General features: G+C 41.8%; 1 protein-coding gene across 1 annotated transcript in view; it reads left to right on the top strand.

The window, feature by feature from the left end:
• The window catches only part of PAPPA2 (pappalysin 2), a 267,658-nt gene that overhangs the window by 203,116 nt on the left and 48,596 nt on the right, over positions 1 to 15,946 (top strand). The window contains exons 17-19 of the mRNA XM_047077368.1: positions 11,060 to 11,228; positions 12,649 to 12,784; positions 14,492 to 14,601. Of these exons, the coding sequence (XP_046933324.1) occupies positions 11,060 to 11,228; positions 12,649 to 12,784; positions 14,492 to 14,601 (415 nt within the window). The remainder of the gene's footprint in view (positions 1 to 11,059; positions 11,229 to 12,648; positions 12,785 to 14,491; positions 14,602 to 15,946) is intronic.

Raw genomic sequence — 15,946 nt, 5'->3', positions numbered from 1 at the left:
AGAAGTGAAGGATTGGGGGGCACCTGGGTGGCTCAGTCGGTTAAGCATCCGACTCTTGATTTCAGCTCAGGTCTTGATCTCCTCCTTGTGTTGGCTCTGTGCCAAAGCGTGGAGTCGGCTTGGAATTCTCTCTCTTTCTGCCCTTCCCCTGGTCACACACACATTGTCTCTCTCTCTCTCTCTCTCAAAATAAACATTTGTTAAAAAAAGAAGTGAGGGGTGGGGCTTCCAAGTAGAACTGTACCTACTTTTAGGACTTAGCTCATTCAGAGAGGCTCTATTTTACGTGGAAAAAGAGCTCTGTAAGGGGCATTTTTTTGAGTCAGGGAAGAAGGAAAAACCAAAACCAATGTGTCTGGTGGGATGGTCCTGCTGATGCTATTTCTAGTCCGGTACAGTAGACTGGGGCTAAACATCAGCAGGCCTGCTGTAGAGAGGCCGGAATCACCCACGGGCCATGGACTGTCCGTGACTGCTCTTCATCTAGGATATTGGCTTGAGAAACCAGGTCTGCAGTTGGTTAAGAGCTGGTATGGAGTTCGGAAGTGCTGATGGTTCTCTCTGGGGTGGGGCTAGAACACTGTCTTTTAACATAGTCTGGAGCAGAACTTCTCAAACCTGAATGAGCATAGGAATCACTTGGGGATCTGGTTGAAATGCAGACTCTGATTGAGTCGGCCTTGGGTGGAGCCTGGGATTCAGCATTGTTACCAGAGTCCCAGGTGATTCTAGTGCTACCGTGCTGGGAACCACGTTTTAAGTGGCAGGGGGCTAAACTCTATTCTGAGCAAAGAGGCTTCGAATTTCAGTTCGAAAAAAGCTGCCTGTGTGTCACACAAAACACTTAACCAGTTAATGCTTCAGTTTCCTTATTTATGTAATAAAAATAATGCAGTTACTCCTTGCTTTTTGGGGATGTTCTATGTGGTAGGACTTGGTGACACGCAGTGCACTTGTACTAGGTAAAGGGAGGTACTTTATCTGCTCCTCCATTTCTAGGAATACTGGTGCTTCCCTGTTATGACTTAGGCATTGCCATCAGATGGATCCCTTTTCTTCCATCAACCACTTAGATAATCCCAGGCAAGGTATCTTAGTTTTCTAAAACCTTACTTACCTCGTCTATAAAATAAACATTTATATGTTCATTGAACCCGTGTTTATTGGTGCCTGTTATGTACCAGACATTGTGCCGGCCACTGAAGATATGATAGTAAATAAGGTCTTACTCTTACCAAGCTTACATTCCAGTGGGGGTGACAGGAAACAAATTCATAAAACCAAAAAAAAAAAAATTACAGAGCATGCCATCTTTGAAAGATAGGTGCTTTGATTAAAAACGGAAAATAATAAAGGTGTAAAATAAGGTTGCTCTGGGGTGGCAAAAATTATTTTTAGATACGAAAAAGAGCCACTCAGAAAAGCAAAAGGAAAAACACAAGCAGGGAGAATTTCCTTTGGTAGGAAAGAACTGGGTTGTGCTTGGGATTCTAAGTCCAATGTGGACAAAGTACATTAAAGAAGGTGAATGGGGTAGGATGAGGTCAGAGAGAGTGGGGCCAGAACATGCAGGGCCTTGTAAGAATTGAGAAAGTTTGGATTTTTTTTTTCCATGCAAGAGGAGGCAACTGAAATGTTCTAAGCAAGAAAATGACATGATGTAATGTATTTATTTATTTTATAAAATATCTCGCCGACCGGTGTCTGCCAACTGGATAGAAAGGAATCCAGAGGAGAGAAGTGGGGTGTCCAGTAAGGAAGTGAGGGGTGGAAACTTGGGCTAGCGCTCATAACAGTGGAGATGGAAGAGGTATGGGGACAGATTCCACTGATATTTGGGAGGAGAATCTGAGAGGGCTTGCTGATGGATTGAATAAGATCAGATGGGGGCTTGGAGAAAAGGTAATACTGAGAGACAGAGTAGAATCAAGGAGGTGTTTTAAGTTTCAAATTTGAGCAACAGGATAGATGATGATAGGGGGTGTCATTGAGGAAAAGAATGCGGGAAGATAAAGGAATGAAGAACTCACATAACAATCGTCCTTATCACACCGGGTGGGTTTGAGGATCGAATGATATAGATATATATTCTTCTGCACAATCCCAAACACTTCAGTGCGCAATATTTTATTGGTTTTCTGTTATTGTTATTATTCATGAGGGACTACCCACTGGAGACACCAGATGCCCTTGATGGGTAAAGACATGATAATTCTCTCGGACTCAACAAGCATCCTTTCAAAAGTAAATGTTACTTTTGAAAACCCTGCAGTGGTGATAGAAGGATGGGGTAGGGTAGACTCATGTGTGCCTCCAGCAACATCAGTCAAACTTTCAGCCAAGTTTTGATTACAAGATCTTTATTTCTGGCAGTGGAGTAAGAAGCAGAAAGAGCACAGCTGGATTTTCAGCACTAGGTGGATACCACAAGTTCTGGAAATTGGAAAAAGCATCTTCTAACTTGGAAATTGTGGTGATTTGTCTGGAGTACTTAGAAGGAAAATAAATACAAACCTGCCCCCTACCCCCAACTCCTCATGATACCGTTTCCAGAGTAAGTTGTCTGGCTGTAGCTGTTTCTGTTTGGTCTTTGCTAAGCGTCCAGCCCTTTTCACCAGGGTTGTTAGGTAGGTGATTTTGCTCTTTGATTTCTACAGGCAAGGTTAATTTTTGCTATTGGAAATTAACATCGATTTTAGTAGTTTGCCAACCTGGCTACATAGGAAGACTGCTGGCCCATTGAAAAAAATACAGAGTGCTAGGCCAGTCCCAGGGTACTTGATTTAGTAAGCCTGTCCATCTAGGTCTTTAAAATGTCTCCATGATTGGCCTACAAATGTCATTTGGAAACCACTGGTCTGAGGATTTGCGTTATATTATGATTTGAAAACTCCAGATTCTGTTCTCTTTTGCCAGTGAATTGCTTGCAATGTGGCATTGGGCAAGTCTCTTCATGGTTCCTAATGTGATAGTTTAGCCTCTTTTACTCCACTGGAATGAAAAAAATATAGCAGATAGTCAGTAAGTAGAATGTTTCATCTGAAGGACATTTGGACTGGACTATCAGAGAAGTCTTGGAAACCCTGTCCTGGTGAGGGTCTGCCTGTGTGCATTGATCTAGTATCTAATGCCATCATTCTTTGAAACACAAACCTGTTCACTACATGATTTCAAAGTACCTCTTGACTCTTGATTCATAACACTTTATGTGAACGAGTTGAACCACTGTGAATAACCAATTTTTTTTTCATTAATGATTTTAAAAGGCTCAGAGGTCATTTCTCAACACTAAACTTAGCAGAGGGATCTGTGGCACCCCTGGAGATCAAAGTCTTGTCATTGCTATAGGCTGTAGTCCCCTTCAAGGGCCCTATGTGGAAACAGATTTCTTGGAACTGGAAGGAATCGGGACACTGAATCTTTGCCACAATCACAGTCCCTTCTGGCCAGAACCAGCCCATGGCACTCAAGTGCCAGGCTCCTTACTATGGGATCCAAGGTTAGTGCCACAAACAGGGATTGACAGCATTGACATGGAACTAGTGAGAGTGTGCTTGCTATTGGGCCTTGAGGAATTGACCAATCAAATGTGTTGTGAGAAGTCTGAGTGTAGAACCTGAAGTATGTCATCTGATAGAGTGCCAGGCAGAAGCTGTGAGAGGTGTGTGGAAAAATGACCATAATAGGCCATCCCCATACAAGGGAGAAGAAACAAGGAAGGCGAATCCATGAGGTTAAGGGGGCATAGGGACCCCTGTTTAAATGAAATGCTATTTCCTAGGAAATCGGGTATCTCTCCCAACCTCCTTTCACTCCTGCCTGTAGTACCTCTGATGGAGTCCAGGGATACCAGTGAGAACTACCTTCCAGCATTCTCCCTCTCTAAATTTTAGTGATATTACTGGTAGTTTGGAGTGCAGGGCCTGTCACATTGTTCAGGTACCACAGACAGTGCCCAAGGCACTCTTCCCTATGCAAGTTCGATCTATCTACCTTCATCCCTGAGGTTATTAAACTGGCAAGGAAGTATATGAAATTGGTATTCTTGAATGGCTCTCCACTCTGGGCAGGAAAAGGGAGGACTATTTCCATGTTGAAGAGTTCCAACCAATTCAGAGAAAAATACCACATGAAGTCAAAATATTATCATCTTGGCCAAGCAAGGGTTTTCCTTTATAGCCATGCTGACATGCAAGGTTTTACAGCCTTGCCTCTCCCCTGGTGTCGGTGGTATTGCCTGCTCTCTCCAGCTGGAGGATGTCAGTTCAGCAAAGGTAGAGGAAGGATCTCATCTGTGGGAGGTGGTAGAAAGAAGAGAGTCCCTGGGAGGATATAAACTCTGTAGTGTGAAAGAAGAGTAGACTCTCCAGTCTATAAGAGGGACAAAAAGGAGTTTAGTTATAATCAAAACAACTACAAACCTTTCATTGAAATTACATTTGGGAAAACATTTTTAAGTGGCATCGGTTTTTAAGGGAAAGAAGCCATATACGAACTGGTACATGGTATATGATTTCATTTATATAAAGTTGCAGAACAGGCAAAACTAATCTGTGCTGATGAAAAAGTCAGAATAGTGTGGGTTGCAGGGGTGTGGGAAGGTTTAACTGTAAGGAACACCAGGGGATTTCTGAGGAGCTGGAAATACTCTTTCTCTTGATCTGAGTGATTATTCAGGTATATTCACATGTAGAAATTCCTTGAGCTGTATACTAAGATTTGTGTAATATTCAATCTGTAATTTATTACTCCATACAGAAATTTAAAATGAATCTTCTTTTTTTGCCATACTCATACATGTGGTATCAGGATAAAGGGCATCTGGGATATTCACTAAGATAGAGATTCTGTTAATATTCAAAGTGGGCTATAGAGCATAAAAGAAGCATTTAAACCTGACACAGTGGAAGGACCAGCCACAGGCTTTGGCAGAAGCTCACCTAGGTCCAGGTCCTAATATACCTTTTACTGTAGATCTTTGAGCTCGCTTTAAATCTCTCTCAGGGGCGCCTGGGTGGCGCAGTCGGTTAAGCGTCCGACTTCAGCCAGGTCACGATCTTGCGGTCTGTGAGTTCGAGCCCCGCGTCGGGCTCTGGGCTGATGGCTCGGAGCCTGGAGACTGTTTCCGATTCTGTGTCTCCCTCTCTCTCTGCCCCTCCCCCGTTCATGCTCTGTCTCTCTCTGTCCCAAAAATAAATAATAAAAGTTGAAAAAAAAATTAAAAAAAAAAATAAATCTCTCTCAGGCCCAGTTTCCTTCTCTGAAATGTGGATAATAGTCTATTTACCTTAACTGCCATTTGGAAGATTCAATGAAATTATATATACATATATATATGTATATATATATATATATATATATATACACACACACACACACACACATATATACATATATACATGTATATACATGTATATACATATATACATATATGTATATGTGTGTGTCTTGCCAAATACCTGAAATATAACTCATAAATAGTATTTATTATTAGCAGATAGTAGATATATGTTCACATAAACCATGATGCTTCAGAATTCCAGTCATAAAATCAGATTTTTACTCTAATATTCCTGGGAATAAAAGTATGAATCTTAGTAACTATTTAACATCATAATAAACGGTGAAAAGCCAAAAGCTTTTCTCTAAGATTAGGAACAAGGCAAGGATTCCCACTCTTGCCACTTTTATCAACGTAGTTTTGGAACTCCTAGCCATAGCAATTAGGCAAGAAAAGAAATAAAAGACATCCAAATGAGAAATAAACTAAAACTGTAACTGTCTGTAGATGATATGATACTATATAGAGAAAACCCTAAAGACTCCATACACATACACACACAAAACTTCAGAACTAATAAATGAACTCAGTGAAGTTGCATTTCTTAGTTCAGTGAAGAGCTAATAAATGAATTCAGTAAAATTGTTTCTAGGCACTAATAACAAATTACCACGGAAATTAAGAAAACAACCCCATCTACCAATGCACTGAAAAAAAATACCTAGGAATAAATATAGCCAAGGAGGTAAAAAGACGTGTGTACTAAGAACTCAGACATTGATGAAAGAAATTGAAGAAGACAAAAGTAAATGGAAAGATATTCCATACTTTTGGATTAGAAGAATTAATATTGTTAAAATACCCATAGTATTCAAAGCAATCTACAAATTCACTGCAATCTCTATTAAAATGCCAATAGTGTTTTTCACAGAACTAGAACAAGTAGTCCTAAAATTTGTATGGGGCCACAAAAGACCCTGAATAGTCAAAGCAATCTTGAGAAAGAACAAAGCTGGAGGTATCACGCTCCCTGATTTCAAACTATACTGCAAAACTGTGGTAATCAAAACAATATAGTGTTGTTATAAAAACAGACATATCAATCAATGGAACAGAATAGAGAACCCAACGATAAACCCACACAAATATGGTCAATTAATTTACAACAAAGGAGCCAAGAATATTCTGTGGGAAAAGGGAAGTCTCTTTAATGAATGCTGTTGGGAAAAACTGGTCAGCCACATGCAAAACAATGAAACTAGACCACTGTCTCACACTCTACACAAAAATTGCCCCCAAATGGATCAAGGACTTAAATGTGAGACTTGAAACCATAAAACTCCTAGAAGAAAACATAGGAGATAAGCTCCTCAGCATTGGTCTCGGCATTGAATTTTTGGATTTGAGTCCAAAATCAAAGGCAACAACAACAAAAATAAACAAGTGGGACTACATCAAAGTAAAAAGCTTCTTCATAGCAAAGGAAACCAACAATCTAAAGAAAAGGCAACCTACTGAATGGGAGAAAATGTTTGCAAATCATATAATCAATAAGGGTTTAATACCCCAAATTTGTAAAGAACTCAAACAACTCAATAGCAAAAAACCCCACGACCAACCCCATTAAAAATCGACATGTTTCCAAAGAAGACATACAGATGGCCAACAGGCACATGAAAAGATGTTCAAAATCATTAATCAGGGAAATACAAGTCAAAACCACAGGAAGATATCCTTTCAAATTTGTTAGAATGGCTATTATCAAAAAGACAATAGCAAGTGTTGAAGAGGATGTGGAGAAAAGGGAACCCTCATACATTGTTGGTGTGAATGTAAATTAGTGTAGCCACTATGGAAAATAGTATGGAGGAACCTCAGAAAATCAAGAATAAAACTACAAAGTGATCCAGCTATTTCATGTCTGGGTACTTATCAAAAAAAAAAAAAAAAAAACCGCACAAATTTGAAACGATACATGCCTCCCTATGTTCATTGCAGCATTATTTACAACAGCCAAGATATGGAAACAACCAAGTGTCAATCAATGGATGAATAGATAAAGAAAATGTAGTGTATATACACAGTGGGATACTACTCAGTCATTAAAAAGAAGGAAATCTTGGGTGACTCAGTCAGTTAAGTGTCCAACTCCTGATTTTGGCTCAGGTCATGATCTCATTGTTCATGGGATCAAGCCCTGAGTTGGGCTCTGCACTGACAGAGTAGAGCCTGTTTGGGATTCTCTCTCTCCCTCTCTCTCTGCCTCTTCTCCATGCATGTTCCCCCTGCCCTCAAAAATAAGTAAATAAACTTTTTTTTTTAAAAAAAGAAGGAAATCTTGCCATTTGTGACAACATGGATAGATCTTGAGGGTATTATGCTAAATGAAATAAGTTAGAGAAAGACAAATACCATATATTTCTCTTATTTGTGGAATCAAAAAACCCAAAACAAATGAACAAATGAAACAAAACTCATGGATACAGAGAACAGATGGATGGTTATCAGAGGGGAAGGGAGTTGGGAGTAAATGATATGTATGAATGATGTCAATTGCATGGTAATAGATTGTAACTAGACTTACTGTGGTGATCATTTTGTAATGTATACAAATATACAAATATCAAATTATCATGTTGTATATCTGAAACTAACAAATTATATAACAATTCTACCTCGAAAACAAACAGGGGCACCTGGGTGACTCAGTTGATTAAGCATCCAATTCCTGATACCCGCTCAGGTCATGATCTCACAGTTCGTTGGTTCAAGCTGCACATTGGGCTCTGTGCTGAAAGCATGGAGCCTGCTTGGGATTCTCTCTCTCCCTCACTCTCTGCCCTTCCCCCACTTGCTGTCTTTCTCTCCCTCTCTCTCAAAATAAATAAACATTAAAAAAACAGACTAAGGAATACTCCTTCACTTGTTTCTAGGAGGATATTGTTTAAATGTTTAAACTATTAAAATTCATTTAAATTATTTGAAATCAAATGCATTCTGTGCTGTAGGGATAATTACTTAACATTTCTGAGTCTGTTTCTTTATGAAATAGGAATACTAATACTATTTCACAACGAGTATTCTGATCATTCAGTGTTACCGTGTGTAATGTGCTCTGCAGTATGCCTAATACACTGTGAATTGGGTTAAATTACTCAACTTGGAAAATACTTAACTAATGCCTAATGTAGCTAGATACTATTTAGGAATTATTCTTAGGAATTAAAAACAAGGACAAGATACAATCCTTGCCCTCAGGAAGTTTCCAATTCACTGGAAAAGAGAGACATATACACATTTATAAAACAGTGTGATAAATATTTTAGTAGTGTAATATTAGAATGCCTGGGAAGCCCACAGGAGGCATTGTATAATAGTACGACAGTAATTAAAAGTTGTTGGTGTATTTGAATTTAAAAAGAGGGTCACGACACTGTAAAATAATCATTTAGGGTTACCATATGGTTGAGTCAATGGCCAATGGATTATTTCTATCTTAGAATCACAAGCATGTAGCCAGAATCATTCTTTTTTTTTTTTAATGTTTATTCATTTTTGAAAGACAGAGAGACACAGAGCACAAGCAGGGGTGGGGCAGAGGGAGAGAGAGGGAGACACAGAATCTGAAGCAGGCTCCAGGCTCTGAGCTGTCAGCACAGAGCCCGACTCAGGACTTGAACTCACGAACCACGAGATCATGACCTGAGCCGAAGTCAGACGCTCAACTGACTGAGCCATCCAGAATCATTCTGAATCAGAAGTGGATGCATTAAAACAGCAACATGGAAAACACCCTCAAATTGGCAGTGAGTCAGAAGGGGAATGGAATGGAATTCACCGTAACAAGACCCAGTTCTGTTGACTGCTGTCTACCCCAAAGCAGTCTCTCTGGTTGGAGGCCATGTTCGTACGCTAGAAGGAAGAGCAGTTGTTTCGGGCCCAGTGCTGAGTCGTGCCCCCTCTGAGAATCTGACAAAAGCTGTGAATTCTTTCCAAGGAAGTCATGGACTCGCAAACAAACAAAATGGCCATGGTAATCTCTAGTGAGATTCTTGCCCTTCAGAAGTTCAGGATAAGAGTTTTAAAAGAAACTCTGTTTTAAAAGAAAATCTGTATGCTGCATCTTCTCCCCTCTCCAGAGAACTAAGAAACAACGGTAGCATTATCAGTTGTGTTACCGTATTAACACTGATGATCCCAAGTCACTTCTGGGTAGTCCGCTGAGTTTGGCATAACTTTTTCTTCCCGTCATCCTACCTGGCATCTCCCAGTGCACTTAGGAGTGAGACTTCTCAAGATGAAAGTCTTACATAAAACCCAACTGTAAACAGGTTAGACCCTGAACTGGTATTTATCAAGCTCTCTTGAGAGTAATATATCATATATTGCAAGCATACCTAGTTGTATGGTGTTTCGCTTTATTGTGCTCTGAAGACATTGCAGTTTTTTTTTTTAATTTTTTTTTCAACGTTTTTATTTATTTTTGGGACAGACAGAGACAGAGCATGAACGGGGGAGGGGCAGAGAGAGAGGGAGACACAGAATCGGAAACAGGCTCCAGGCTCCGAGCCATCAGCCCAGAGCCCGACGCGGGGCTCGAACTCACGGACCGTGAGATTGTGACCTGGCTGAAGTCGGACGCTTAACTGACTGTGCCACCCAGGCGTCCCAAGACATTGCAGTTTTTTACAAATAGAAGCCTCGTGGCAACACTGAGCAGGTCTATAGGCATCATTTTTCCGACAGCATTTACTCACCTCTTGTCTCTGTGTCATATCTTGGTAATTCTCACACTATCTTAGACTTTTTTTCATTAGTATTGTATTTGTTATGGTGATCTGTAATCAGCAATCTTTGATGTTATTATTATAATCATTTTGGGGCACCATGAACCACACCTATATAAGGCAGCAAACTTAACCGATAAATATCATGGGTGTTCTGACTACTTCACTGTCTGGCCATTCCCCTGTCCCTCTCCCTCTCCTTGAGCCTCTGAATACAGAGACACAATAAAACTAGAATTAGGCCAGTTAATAACCCCATGACGTTCTCTAAGTGTTTGGGTAAAAGGAAGAATCACATGTATCTCACTTTATTTTTATTTTTTTATTTAAAAAAATTTTTAATGTTTGTTTTTGTGAGAGAGAAAGAGAGAGAGAGAGAGAGAGAGAGAGAGCACAAGTGGGAGAGGGGCAGAGAGAGAGACACACACAGAATCCAAAGCAGGCTCCAGGCTCTGAGCTGTCAACAGAGAGCCCAATGCGGGGCTTGAACTCAGGAACTGTGAGATCACGGCCCTGAGCCAAAGTGAGATGCTTAGGTGACTGAGCCCCCCAGGCACCCCACGCATAGCTCACTTTAAATCAAAATTTGGATATGATTAAGTTTCATTGTTTTTTCATACATAATGCTGGTGCACACTTCATAGACCACAGTAGAGTGTAAACATAGGTTTAAATGCACTGGAGACCAAAAAATTCATTTGACTCACTTTATTGCAATATCTGCTTTCTTGTGATAGTCTGGAGCCAAACCTGCAGTGTCTCCAAGGTGTGTCTATACTATACAGGAGCTACTGCTATCACTGATACTAAGTGTATACTACTATTTTTCCTTCCATGACTTGGAAATTAGACTGGAGAGGTAGGACCCATAGCTAACAAGAACGAACTGCTCCCGCCTATTTGCTACTCCTTAGACTTATGGAGAATTCAGTCTTCTCCCATGACCTCCTTGCGGAAGTCTAACGGGCTATTTTGTTTCATGTCTCATCAGCAATTTCCTGAAGATACAGTGCCTGGAGGGTGGCATCTGGGAGCAAGGCAGCTGCGTTCCAGTGGTGTGTGAGCCCCCTTCCCCTGTCTTTGAAGGCATGTATGAATGTACCAATGGCTTTGAACTCAACAGCCGGTGTGTGCTCAGCTGTAACCAGGAAAGCGGAAGGGTAAGATGACTTGAACTTGGTTTTGGAGCAGGCCATGCTCTAATCCTGATGACCCATCCAAGAATGTTCACCAGAGATGATCTAAATGAATCCCAACAGGCAGGGCCTTCCTAAGTTGAAGTTCTACCCAGTGGTGTTGCTATTATTTGATGGAGAATTCAGAAGAGACCATGTTTTTGGAATAGTTTCTCCTGAGTTTAGAACTTCCTCTTGGATAAAAGGAAAAACCGGATGGGTTGAGTCCCTGGGTAAGTTCCAGAAATGCTGGGATTTTGATCTGGCAGTCAGTGTGATTTCCTCCCATGTATGGCCACTGACCTAACCTGGCTATGAAAGCTGGTATCATGTTTTTCAACAAACGGAGTCCTGAACAGAAACACAAATTCCTCGGCAAAGGCGAGGCAAAAAACACCGTTTGACTACCATTCTCTCTAGGATTTTGGCGCAAGAGGTCTCAAATGAAAACCACAGTCTTATCGTGGTTACGTGATTAAAATCAATGTCAGGTTTGAATCTTTTCAAGTACCACACACATACATGAGGCAGGAAGTTAGGCAGACTTCCTAGGCAGAGATCAATGACCTTGACTGCTCTCCTGGCCCATGTCTATCTCAGTGTCCAGCACTCCAAGGTAAGCACTGCTGGACAGATGTGGAAAGAATAGGCCATGAAATGAGACCCCAGAGAAATCAAACACATCCGTTTGCACGGATTGTTTAAGGCCTCAAGGAGTTGGCCCTGGATGAAGGGAGAGTTATCTACAATTCTAAAACCTTGCTTCCTTGGGTTTTGCGATTTGCTGCTATTTTCTCTGTGATCTGCATATAGTATGCTTTGTGATCATTGGGGCTGTAGAGCCAAGAGTTACACAAACCAGCACATCTATGGAGAGAGGGAATAAAACTTTGGTGAGATCAAAAGCAACCGTGATGTGCCCATTCAAGCAGAAAGGCAAAAACACCTTCATAAAGATTATGAATTGGCTTCACTGGATCACACTCCTCTTGAAAAAAATCTGACATTTGCTACAAGCAGCATTGGTGTGATAGTATGGATGAATCGATGCAAAACAACGCCATCTGTGGAAAAAAGTCCAAAAATAGCTACGAATATGTGGGCTACAGTTGACAACTGAATCCTTCTATCCGAAGGAAAACACATTGTTAATAAATTTCATTAATGACAAGATTGTTCATGATTTCTTCACGTCAACACGCCAAAAAAAAAATTGTCTTAACTTTTCTCATTTTTTATTTTTATTTTGTGGTCAGTAACAACATGGTTTATTATTTCAATCATGTCTTTTAGTCCAGGTCCTAAAAACTGGAGAACACTGCCATTTAATCAGACCTCTTTTTCCCCTTTGTTCTAAATGAAATTAACAAAATAAGAATGGAAATGTTTACTTCTGATATTCTAGGTTCCTATCCTCTGCACTAAGGAGGGACTGTGGACTGAGGAGTTCAAGTTGTGTGAGAACCTACAAGGGGAGTGCCCACCACCCCCGTCGGAGCTGAATTTTGTGGAGTACAAGTGTGAACAGGGATACGGGATTGGTAAGTTTGGGACGAGATGCTGAGTTCTGCTCCCAAGGCATCCTTTTATGAGGCCTCGCTGGATTTGGAGTCAGATCCATTGTCCTCCCTGAGGAGTGGTTGGAGGTGCAAGTTGACTCTTCGCTGCTTCAGTAAAAATGAAATTTATGGCAAACGCATCCGTTTTACTCTTGCACATGTGTGTGCCATTGGTATTGGTGCTGCTGCCGAGCCGTTTGCAGAGTGTCTGGTCATGTCACCCACTTAGCTGCAGGCGGAGAGTGGATTGATTTGTGGCAGGAGTTGAGTTGTAGTCCAAGAGGACAGGCGGGAATGTGTAGCCACATACCACACATGTCCTGAGTCCCTTCTCTGTCATTTCTGCCCTTGAATCTGGAGCGGGGCGTTCCCTCCTGAAAAGGCCGCTTGGAGATTGCAGGCTTGCATTGCCCTTCGGCCATTCTTTCTCTACAGGGGACCAGGCTCCGGAGCCTCTGGGCAACTTCTGAATCAAGTAATTGCAACTCTGTGGTCGGAGCTGATCTATAGAGAAGTTGATTCAACTTTGCCCTGGCTGGCCATAAGCATCATAGAAAAGAGATGCTGTTTGTGGCAAACCTTGTAAGGTTAACCCTGAGTTCTGAACTGCACAAGTAAGGAGTAATTTTATGTCATTCTGTGTCACGCCAATGGGTATAATTTGAGTGAATGAGAAAGCTCATTAGTTTCTGAGACGGTTCTTTATCATCTTCAAGCTGCTCTTTGCACCAAGATATCTTATGGCCAGGCACAGAGTAGTAGGGTGCTCAGACTGGGCCTCTTGAATGGTATTTCGTGAGCAAATTCTCATCTCCCCACTCTCTACTTTCTGCATTAAAATGTCAGGTGCTCACATATATAGAGCTCTTAAGAGTCATGTAGCATTTTGAGTTATTTCATAGGTTTGTAAAAAACATAGAAATAGAGATAGCAAGAGCTGCAAAGAAACTTGGAGATGAGCATATCTATAGATGAGGAAACGGAACCCTGGGAGCAAGCCGTCTTTGAATAGAATTTTCTAAGACACTTGGACCCACATACAAGGGAGTAGAGCAAGATTTTCCTTCAGAAGGCTAACACATGACCAAAATCTCTGCTTCTAATTTCCTGTTGCTTTCTCTTTTAAACACATAGGTTTCTTGGCTGCCAGCATAATGTTCAGTGGGGCAACAGACATAAATCTGCCTTCATCATTTCTGGGCCATTTTCCCCCCAGCTAGTACACTTCTTAGGTGATGGCTGCTGTACTTATCAGCCTTCCAGAGATCATATAAGCAGGAATGATATTAAATGTGCTAAAAGGCATCGGCCAACCAGGATAGTCTTTGGCTGGCCAGAGTCCTAGCGTGGGGTCTTGGGAGTCTGCAGGACCAAGAGTCAAACTTTTAATTGCTGGATCATGCAGGGGTTCAGAGATTGCAGAGAAGGGGCTGTTCTGGACCAGAAAGAGGAGTGGACATCGGGTCAAGGGGAGTTAACGTGGAGCAGTGACCTCTGTCGCAATTAGCGTAGAAGGGTCTCTACAGGTACATGGTAGATGAATGTCAGCCCTGCCTATATCCGTGATTATGTGGTGACCCATAACATAGAAATTAATTGCCCTTAAAAAATCAAAGCTGTCGATTCCAGGATGAAAAAGACTGAGATCTAGGAAGTTCAAGTCTCTGCTGTAAATTTCTGTTCCTTCAGGTGCTGTGTGTTCCCCATCATGTGTGATCCCCCCTAGTGACCCCGTAGTTCTGCCTGAGAACGTCACTGCTGACACGCTGGAGCACTGGATGGAACCTGTCAAAGTCCAGGTGAGGAAAGGGACATTTTTATGTACCAAGGACGTAAGAGGGCTGAGAAATCCACAACTGACAGCATATTCCCTGGAGTAATTTCCGAGGCTTTCAAAGTATCTTTAAAGCAAACAACCACACGGCTCATTCCTAGAGAGAAAAATTAAAACTCAGGAGGAGAAAAGAGGACACTTGGGAAAAAAGATGGCCCCTATCCAAAGGACAGTTTAAAAGATAATCTAGAAGGAGGACTTGGAGACATAAGAGAACGGTAATTCAGGAAGGGAAATTGAAAGAGAAAATCACTGCTAATGAAAAGTAGGACAGGAAGACTTTGAGGAAGCCAAAGAAATGAATAAAGATGAAAGAAGGGTGGAGAGGGAAGGATGGCTTGGAAGAGATGGTGATGCAACTGGAAACGGGGAAAGAATGACCGCAGGGAGTCCGAGAGAGCTGCCTTCCCTGTCTCTGTCCCCACCCTTTCTGAACCCCGAGATCCTCTCCCAGGGCCATCTGGAGTCCAGTCAGTCGTGGGTAGGACCCAGTACATCGGCGGCCTCTTCTCTGGGCTCTCCGTTTGTTTGCATTCTCAGTTGAAACCCCAAGAATGCCCATCCCTGCCTTTTCTCTCCTCTGGGCCTAGAAGAAGGGCCGCTGTCTGCCCGCCACCCCCCCCCCCGCCCCCGCCCATCTCCTCAGTGCCATTTCCAAGCCATTACCCTGCCTCCTCCCTGGAGTCACCCACATTTGAATCTAATGCCAAAGGAGCACATCACTCACCACCCTCATCTTCTGTCATCCTCTGACCCTCCAGTCACCTCCTCTTCTCATTTCTTAAACATTTGAGCTCCTAGGTCATAGTCATGTGAGCTGATATTCCTGCATAACTCATTGGTTTCGGTATCCACATACTTGATCCTCCCAGAACCTGGGTTCTCGGTTCCATGGCCTCCTCTCCTCCAGTGATCACCTGTACCTTTCTGGCTTTCTCCCCTACACGCTTCCCTTGGCTCACTCTGATTTTGCCACAGTGGCTTCCTCGCTGATTCTTAAACATGCCAGGTACACTCCCACCTCAGGACCTTTGCTCTCAGTTCCCTCTGCCTAGACTGTTCTTCTCCCAGGTATCTTCACGTCTTGCTCCTTGGCTTTCTTTAGAATTTTACTCAAATTCCAGGCCCTCTTTGACTGTTCTAGCTAAAATTTTAACTCACCTAACACTTTCTGTCCCCCTTTCCCTTTTTTATTTTTTCTCCTTAGGACTTACCATTACCAGGCATATTATACATTTTACTTATGTATCTTATTTAGTATCCCTTTCTGCTGCTATAATAAAAAGCCCAAGGAGGGATTATTGTCTGTT

The sequence above is a fragment of the Lynx rufus genome, unplaced genomic scaffold (assembly GCF_022079265.1).
Source record: "Lynx rufus isolate CCGP_SWC_20201006 ecotype Redwood Valley unplaced genomic scaffold, mLynRuf1.p SCAF_15, whole genome shotgun sequence".
In the NCBI taxonomy this organism is placed as follows: Eukaryota; Metazoa; Chordata; class Mammalia; order Carnivora; family Felidae; genus Lynx; species Lynx rufus.
This window is presented reverse-complemented; position numbering and strand designations above follow the sequence as displayed.